The 9,487-nt window shown below is 35.3% G+C and overlaps 1 protein-coding gene across 5 annotated transcripts in view; it reads left to right on the forward strand.

The window, feature by feature from the left end:
- Positions 1-8,885, forward strand: part of LOC141446184 (roundabout homolog 2-like) — a 63,873-nt gene extending 54,988 nt beyond the window's left edge. For 3 of the 5 annotated variants that reach the window (XM_074112664.1, XM_074112667.1, XM_074112668.1), the window contains 9 exons: positions 305-657; positions 1,157-1,241; positions 1,335-1,471; positions 2,765-2,914; positions 3,115-3,296; positions 3,774-3,898; positions 4,067-4,348; positions 7,847-8,103; positions 8,216-8,885. In XM_074112664.1, coding sequence (XP_073968765.1) covers positions 305-657; positions 1,157-1,241; positions 1,335-1,471; positions 2,765-2,914; positions 3,115-3,296; positions 3,774-3,898; positions 4,067-4,348; positions 7,847-8,058 — 1,526 coding nt within the window. In that variant the 3' untranslated portion in view covers positions 8,059-8,103; positions 8,216-8,885. The remainder of the gene's footprint in view (positions 1-304; positions 658-1,156; positions 1,242-1,334; positions 1,472-2,764; positions 2,915-3,114; positions 3,297-3,773; positions 3,899-4,066; positions 4,349-7,846; positions 8,104-8,215) is intronic. The other 2 variants (XM_074112665.1, XM_074112666.1) reach the window with 2 other exon arrangements.
- Positions 8,886-9,487: the final 602 nt, after the last annotated feature.

The following is a 9,487-nucleotide window of genomic DNA, read 5'->3' on the forward strand; positions in this document are numbered from 1 at the left end:
AATGGCCAAACGTGTCATGAAAGTTGTAGTAACTAACCTCTTAGTAAGCTGGATTGAATCAGAATTCTTGTAGAAAACAACTTTTCTTGTACATCTACGATCTGCATATTGAACATCCTTTCTAAATGTGCAATTTCTTGAAGCAATAATTGGTGCAGGATGTCGGTCTCATGATTTCTCTCTAGAAGACCCCATTAGCTGTCCAAGAGAGACTCCGTAACCCAAAATAAATACTTTAATTATTTATAATGTTGTATGGATTTCCTTTACATGTTTCTGTAAAAAATAAAACTGATAATCCCAGTGTCTGTGGTGAATACTAACAATCTGTCATTGATGCGTCCACCTGGTAAAGATGGGATTTGGTTGGAGCGGACAGGAACAACGGCCGGTAGTGAATGGTTATCACAGGATGGTTGCATTAAACAACAACAACAACAGCCAACGCAACAAGAACCAACGCAACAAGTACAAGACTGTCTGGATAGTTCACAACATCTACAGGAATGTGCAGATTATGCAGAAGTGGATACCAAGAATATGTCCACTTATTACTCGGGAGGTGGACAAAAGGAACAACCGACACCGTACGCTACTACGACATTGTTGGCCAGACCACAGAATTGTCCGCTCAGACATAGTCCAGAAATTAGTAACGTAAGTCCATTGTTAGTCAATTCTTAAAGCTATCTTTGAAAAGTCTAACCCAGGGTAAAGCAACCTCATCACGTGACCATATTCTTTACTATCTTACGCAATGTGCTCCACTGTTAGTTTATGCTTAAAGCTATCTTTGTAAAGTCTAACCCAGGGTAAAGCAACCTCATCACGTGACCTTATTCTTTACTATCTTATGCAAAGTGCTCCACTGTTAGTTTATGCTTAAAGCTATCTTTGAAAAGTCTAACCCAGGGTAAAGCAACCTCATCACGTAGTTTACTTTCTTATGCAATGTGCAATATGCCCAATATGAATTGGTCACCTAAAATAAAGGCTTCTAAATCGTCTTGAACCTTCCCTGTTTCTAGATTTACAAACAATAGTCGAATAAGCTTAGCACAAAAATGGCTTTGAACATATGTTGGGCATAATACTGGTACTGGGATGATGACTTTTGACTCTAATCAATTAATTACTAATTTCAATTATTTTTCAGATCCATGGCCAGATGCACGAGTCCAAAAGTACTCCTTCTGTGGAGTATAATAACATGAACTCTAGTCAACAGAATGTTTACTCAAGTAAGAATTGGTTATTTTGTCTCTCTTGCCATTAAGTATATTTTGAGCCAAAAACAATTAGAATAATTACCTAAATTTGTATTTTTTTTTTAGACGGAACTCAGTTTAGGATTCGAAGCCAACAGCACATCTACAACGATCGATGTGCAGACGAGACTGGCTGGACTGAATACATGCATCCGGGATCAGATGTTTCCGACATAAGGGTCTCTCCGAGGGTCAACTGCCAGGTAATCTCTCCAGCGAATCTCAATATATATGTGTGAACACACACGTGCCCTTCATCTACTGAAATTTACATGTAAAAATCTTATACACGTTCACTGTGATAAAATGATAACAGTTTCCACAGGACTCACGCTAAAATCAATTGAGTTTTGCCAAAATTAAAAAAAATTACGTCCAAGGTCAAATGAAACCTTTTTTGACGATTGTCTTGAAAAATGCAGAAAACTAGAAAGTTCTGTACCTTCGTCGCATTTATTTGGATAGATAGTTGGAATTCCGGCTTGACATTTCCCACTCATATGTAGGCGTTAGAATCTATAAGTAAAGGAAATTTTATATTATTAACCAGTTAAGCGTGGAATTTAGTTTTTTAAAAAAAAAAAAAAAAAAAAAAAACCACAGTGTGAGGAATTAAAATCAGACAATGACGTGTATATGACGTCGAACGCAGGGCAACAAAACAACCAAAAGTCTACAATAGTCGTAATGGTCACTGTAAGCGACTTTATCTGCAATCTCTGTATACACGTCGAAACGCACCGTAAAAGAGATTTGGTTTGACGTCTCGTACACGTCAAACACGCGGTTAATGAATATAGATTCTCTGTCAGAGAATAAACTCCTGCCTGTACAAGGTAGTGGTTAGGCCCATGTTTCTTTATGCTTGTCCCTCGTGGAGTCTGACATGTCGATCCAACATCGCCTCTCTGCAGATCATACAAAATAAATTCCTCAGGCTTGGGACAACTTCCCCCCGTTACAGACCGTATTATAGACTTACACTCTAACACCAACATGGACTATGTAGAACACTACATCAAGTACCTCGCTACTGGTTTCTTCAGTAGGTGTGAATCAAGTCACAACCACACCTCTGCGGACTAATTAGGGGACTATAGTTTGGACACGGTGCACAGGCACAGGAGAGTTAGGGACTCCCTGAATTGAAATATTTCTTATAAGCTGGGTGGTTTTTCATTGATTTTCCCCTTGGTATAGAACATAATTTATAATAAATTTGTTGTAAGAAACTATGTCTGGAGGTTATAGTACTTAACTGGCACTCCACTCTGTATATATGTATGTATTTTATATGTGAAATAAAACCTTTTTATCTATCTATCTATCTAGATTCTCTGTTATCTTTAAAGACATCTGATGGGCAATACAATAGTGCAACACAATACAAACTGTTGACTGTTGTTAAATTGTTTTTACCAACAATCTTACATTTATTAGTGGTTAGACTTTGGAATCAAATCAAATCTGATTGCTTTCTTTCATGATGTTTTAAGAGTCCTAAAGGAGTACGTAGAAACAACATGTCTAGAGAGAGTCTGTACGAGTTGCCAAGAGCCCCGCCACGCAGTGAGAGCACCTACAGCTACACGCCAAACTGGCACAATCACCTGCCCCATCACGCCACGTCCCAACATTCTATTCAGGTTAATATATATATTTTTAACTCAATTTCGAAAATGTTTACTCAATCATAATACTTCCTCTTACAAATAGAAAGTAATAGAAAGAGAAAAATTATATCAGTTTCAATTTCCGGAATGTTTTTTGTTTTTTTTAGTGCATTCACGTTTTCAAAATAAGCTAATAACTTTATAAACTAACCTCGTCTTCTGGTTTTCTCTAGATGACCAACCATCGAAGGGAATCATCTGGTGAACGTTCAACGAGTACTAGAACATCGAAAGGTAGCTATCAACAGAGTTCAAAATCTTTAAGAAATGATTCACGCCATGAGCTCAGAAATGATTCCAGACACCATAGAGCAGATGAAAATACTTCGTTGTTGTATGAACAACAATTGTCCAGGTAAAGTCCTTTATAGACGTTGAAAACTATTTTACATAATTTTATTACGTATTTTCGATATTAGTTAGTAACGTTAACCTAAAGTTACACTGTGTTGTTTTACTATGTGGCACATATCAAGAAAATTTCGCTTGTACTGTTTTTTTTTCCCCTTATCGAGTACTGTGTTTGTTGAAAATGTGGTGTCTAAGTAGCGCCGTGGAATTGTCGTCTTTTTTTGTCTTACAATCATACTGATGCTGGTTACAACCTTGCCTTGAGATACTGACTTGTCTGGCCTATATTCAGATTCAGGGACTGTAATATCCAGGCCCTGGAAGAGGACAATATATTTGTCGAAACGTTGGCAAAAAGACGAGTTGTTTTATTTAACCAATTCCTCGCAAATCTTCCATCCTAAGTTTAATGTACTTTTCCTTTTTATTTTCAACAAAATATTAAATTAATTATGACCATAACTTTTTCCATGCATTGCAGAATGAACCGAGACAATTATCGACAGAGAGCGGCGGCCGTCGATTCGTATCGTGACAACTGCGCCATGTTGGACATAATCCAGCCAGCCATGCATAGTCCACTCAGTAGGCATCAACTTACCGCAGGTAAGTTGAAATAATTTAATTTATATTAATTTTTTTTTAAAAAAACTCTACTTTGTTCTTCTCCACTGCTGCTTTTTTTTTTTTTTTTTTTTTTACTAACTTCTGTGATCATATTTACAAAAAATTATTTATAGAGTTTTGTAATTATATTATTGTGTTTACAAACAGCCTTAACTGTGGTAAACTCAAACAAAATGAACAGGGGATGTAAGAGGATGATGAATGGTGGAAGCGAGCCGGGGCCACAGGAGCACTACTTCTCGGACAGTTGCTACCATACGGCCGCCAGACCACGTACAAGAAAAGTAAAACGTCGTAGAATTTTTAGAAAAACAACGAATAAGAATGAGGCGGAGATAGCTGCAAATAGGAAACGTAAAAAGTTGGATCAATTGACCGATGAACAATTTGGCAATCTGAGAAAAAGAGAGAAAGAACAATTTTTAAAAAGTATGAACCAGTTTTGGCAAAATTGGATAACATTTTTTGTTTTTTTCTAATGTTTTTCTTTTTTGTTTTTTGAGTTTATTTTTTTATAGTTCACATTTTTTAACGTTGAAACATAAAAAAAGAATTATATGCTGGGCACGGCACTGCTAATTCATTACATACATGACTCATTTATTTATTTTATCGCTTTCTTTTATATCAATTTCTTTGTTAACCCCTTGTTTCAACGACAAGATTGGGGAAAAGAAACTCTTAAATTCTCGCCTTTCCATTTCACGAAGGAGGGCTACAATTTCATGAATAGCCAGCTGCATTGTACCGCACTCTTCAGAACAGTTATTTACAATACTTACAATACTACTAGAAGATTAGAAGATCAGTATTGGAATTGCATGCATAATATCTTAATAATTCCACGCCTTTGCTTCTTCCCGTTCATTGGATCACTGACTGATGACGACACCAATTATTTTACAGTATCATTTTTATGTAGTTGAATTCTAATTGAAAAGTTTAATCAATCTTAAAGGATTTGGTGAATTATTTTTAAAAAGTGGTAACGTTGCGAAATAAATTTTATGAACATAAAAAAGAGTGGCACTAATTTCGATAAAAGTAAAGAAGTAAAAAGGATATCAATGTTTTCTTTTTAGGGACGCTACGATCTATAATTAATTGTAGGCGCCACGGTAGCCGAGTGGTTAGAGGCAAGACTTGTAAAGCTAATATGTATTTTGGTACTGGGTTCGATTCCCCGGTCTTAGGCCTTGGATTTTATTTAATGGTTAATATGAGAAATTTGTAGTAAAGTAAGTTAGACGGTTATAGGCTAGACCCGCAAAGCTAAGATGAATTGTTGGTTTAGTGGGTTCGATTTCCCCGGTCTTAGGCCTTGGATTTTATTTAATGGTTAATATGAGAAATTTATAGTAAAGTATGTCAGGCGGTTATAGGCTAGACCCGCAATGCTAAGATGTATTGTTGGTTTAGTGGGTTCGATTTCCCCGGTCTTAGGCCTTGGATTTTATTTAATGGTTAATATGAGAAATTTATAGTAAAGTATGTCAGGCGGTTATAGGCTAGACCCGCAAAGCTAAGATGAATTGTTGGTTTAGTGGGTTCGATTCCCCGGTGTCTAGGTCTTGGATTTTATTTAATGGTTAATAAGAGAACTTTATAGTAAAGTATGTTTGGCAGTTATAGGCTACACCCGCAAAGCTAAGATGTATTGTTGGTTTAGTGGGTTCGATTCCCCGGTCTTAGGCCTTGGATTTTATTTAATGGTTAATATGAGAAATTTATAGTAAAGTATGTCAGGCGATTATAGGCTAGACCCGCAAAGCTAAGATGAATTGTTGGTTTAGTGGGTTCGATTCCCGGTCAAGACCTTGGATTTTATTTAATGGTTAATAAGAGAACTTTATAGTAAAGTATGTTTGGCAGTTATAGGCTACACCCGCAAAGCTAAGATGTATTGTTGGTTTAGTGGGTTCGATTCCCCGGTCTTAGGCCTTGGATTTTATTTAATGGTTAATATGAGAAATTTATAGTAAAGTATGTCAGGCGATTATAGGCTAGACCCGCAAAGCTAAGATGAATTGTTGGTTTAGTGGGTTCGATTCCCGGTCAAGACCTTGGATTTTATTTAATGTTTAATAAGAGAACTTTATAGTAAAGTATGTTTGTTAGTCGCCTCCGTCCACGACACCTAATTTAGTAGTCGGACGTTAAGCCCCGCCTGAAAAAATAGGCGATTACTTTACTTTTTCACGAAATTAAAAAAAGAAGAAGAAGAAGGGATTTCAGTTTTTTTAGGGACGCTATGATCTATAATATAATTATAGTTAAACGTTTGCTGTAAATTGTACTTTTAAACGTGAATCCTTTACTTCTGAATAATACTTAAAAAGACTAGAGGTTTTTTACGGCCAATGAATAACTCTAAAAAACTAACCAAGTCCGACGTAAATGATTTTGCTATCGTTTTAACCAGCTCATAGTTTCGTTTCCTTTAAATATGGAGTCGTCACCGCGTAAATACCGATAGAGCGAAAGAAGTCTTAACTCTCTATTCTTAAAATGCCTGTCCGTGGAAGTTCGTAATCTATGTAGTTTCCGACACTCAGTACAGCTGGTTTAGGTCTTAAATAATATATCTTGGTTATGCGCCATGGTAGCCGAGCGCGGTTAGAGGCGAACCTATTCTGGATATTAGGAATCGATTTCTGGTCTAAGACTTGGATGTTTTTTTTATTTAATGGAATTCCAAGTAAATGAATTTAGTCTAGGTCTGCCTTCGGAGATAGGGTTATCCTGTACAAGGAGTTCTCAGAGCTCAGCACTGCTTGCTCATCAGTATTTTAATATTTTTCACTTGCTCGCTTATCTGTCTTCTTCTCTTCCATGTCTAAGTTGGTCATTCTGCGGACAATAGACTTTATATACATGGTGATGTCCATCACCGGACAGTGAGCTGTAAGAAGCTCCTAGGAAGAGAAAATCTAAGGATCAGCAGTCGGAGTAAGGATTCGAACCGAGGAACTCCGCGTGGGAATCCAATACGCTATTATTATTATTATTATTATTTCTATTATGTTTATTATTATTATTCAGAATATTCTGAATAATCTAGGAACCACTCGGATTACCGTGGAAGAATCCGCCGCTAGCCGCTTTCTACACAATAACAGAACTTAGAGGTGCTTGTCCTTTCTTAAGAGTAACCATATTATACTATTTTTATGGTTGCTTGAAATCGACACTTTATGCGGAAGGGGCGGGGTTAGTGACGTCCTAGCACTCCCAGAATCCTTCACAAGATAAAAGTCTTCTTGTAACAAAAACAAATAAATTTTAAATACAATTAGTTAGGTATGGCCGAAGAAACTCATTGGTTCTTCCAAACTTATAGGATCTATGGACTAAAAATGCTGAAGAAAAAAAAAGATAGTTTCTTTGCCAGCTACAGATGTTTCTTTTTTGTCCATCTTCTAATTAACTCGCGTTACAAAACATTTAAGATTTCACTGCAAAAAAAGGAAAAATCCCTCTTCATCCGAAACAACTCCTCTGCTGAAAGTTGAAACTTGGTTAACCCAGCATCATCAAACTTTACTGAGAAGTATCTTCCAAATACGGTTGACATATCTGTACAATGATGACTGTTTGTTACGTTATATACATCATGGTAATTTTAAAAATATATATACATATTTATATAAATAATAAATCCAAAAATGGGAATATTGATCAGGATTATTACTTTCAATTTCAGCCTTCAGGAGGAAATAGTCCTCCCCAAAGACATCCTTTTCGAATCCATTATCAGGGCTCATATTTTGTAGCGCTTTTTCTTTTAATCCAGCAAGCCTTCAATAGCAAATTTCATATTTACACATTATTTTTTTCCATTAACTCTATAAAATACATGAATTCCAATTTGGTTGAACTAAATAGCTTGATAGAAATGGTTGGTTTCACCTTTGAATGATGTTACAGGACGGCCACATCAACAGCACGCGCAAAGCGGGCCAGACTGCGGCGGCGAGTATAGCGACTGTTCAGGACGTGACTGCTGCGAAGAGGATTGCAGCAGTTCGTACGCCAGCGACATCTGCTGTTCGTGCAGCGAATCGTCCTGCCTTTATGAAGCTTGCCCACAACAACCCCAGCCGCAATCACAGTCGCAACAACATCACCAGCGACCATGAGAATTGCTAAATCAACGCTATGTATGAGGCGTTGATTATAATGCAGTGAGCAAATATTTTGATTTTTTAAATTAATAATTGAGTAATTTACTATTTATTTGATAACAATATCCCATTCGCTGCTTATTGAGTTACATGTACATTTTTTTTTTCTCAGAAGTACATGCTGATCAATGGAGACGACGCTGATTGGTATCGTCACCAGTATCCCTGAAAGTTACCTGGACAGCAGGAGCAAAAATCAATAAAAATTGATTTTAATAAAAAAATAAAATAAAGGGAGAATAAGAAGTATAATACGGGAGATGTGTTCAGGAGATGGAAAGAAGATAGAAATATCACACAGCGCACATTCCAGGACAAAATGTTTGCTTCCTCACGCAGGACAAACTGTCTTCCCAAATATGGATTTACTGGATTGAGAAAAATCCAGCTAGCCCAAATTCGTGGAACTATTTTTTAATTTTTTTTTAAACGAGTTTTTGTATTTATTTCTTTTTTTTTTTTAGTTAATTATAACTGAGATTTTATAGCATTTTGAAGTTTTTGCATATAATATATATAGTATATATACATATAAATATAGTTAAGGTTGCTTTAAAATTGAAAGTTGTGTATAATACAGTTATTAGGACTTAACCGGAAGTAATCAATAAAGGCAATAAATAATAATTACAATGTAAGTAAAAACGTGTAAATGACTGCCACACAAGTTTGTAAACTTAAATAATATGTATAAAGTGTTAAAACGGTAAAAAAAAAAAAGGAGAAGTTTTAAAAGAAAAAAAAATTAAAATATAATAAGAAGTTTTGATATGACTTAAAAACAGCTAACGTGCCATAAAAAATTGTTTTTATTAAAAGTTATTTCTTTAGAAATATCATTATTATTGTTTATTATAATTATTATTAAGGTGTACAGTTAGTTTAATAGTTAAAATATATGAATAATTACAATTCGCTAAAATATATATATAAATAAATATTAATAATACTTTTGTTGAGGGGAGGGGATAGATCCGGAACCGGATCGTTATTTTTTCTGATTCGTACTTTGAGCGGCGAAAAATTTAAAGACAGACGATAAATAAGAATTCCAGTGTTATTCCAAAATTTGGTGAAAGAGACGTTCTATGTCTAAATATGGTTCTCATTTGACTAGCTATAAAAAAGTCTTTTAAAAATTAATTTACACGATTTTAAAAAAAAAAGATGGCGGTATTGTGTGTTGTTGATTGGTTGCTAGGCAATAGAATGTTTGCAGTGATGGGAAGGTTATTTGGAAGAAGTGGTTTAAACAAATTTTCTAAGTTCAGTATCTTATAATAAAAGTAATTATTGTTTCACTGTCATTAAAAAAAATTTTCTTTGAATTTGAGTCCAATCATCGCTCTTATTTTCAAAGCTAATATTACGTACCTGGTGAAAA

This window comes from Rhodnius prolixus, unplaced genomic scaffold, assembly GCF_049639745.1.
Source record: "Rhodnius prolixus isolate KJV_2025 unplaced genomic scaffold, Rpr scaffold_1, whole genome shotgun sequence".
Classification (NCBI taxonomy): Eukaryota; Metazoa; Arthropoda; class Insecta; order Hemiptera; family Reduviidae; genus Rhodnius; species Rhodnius prolixus.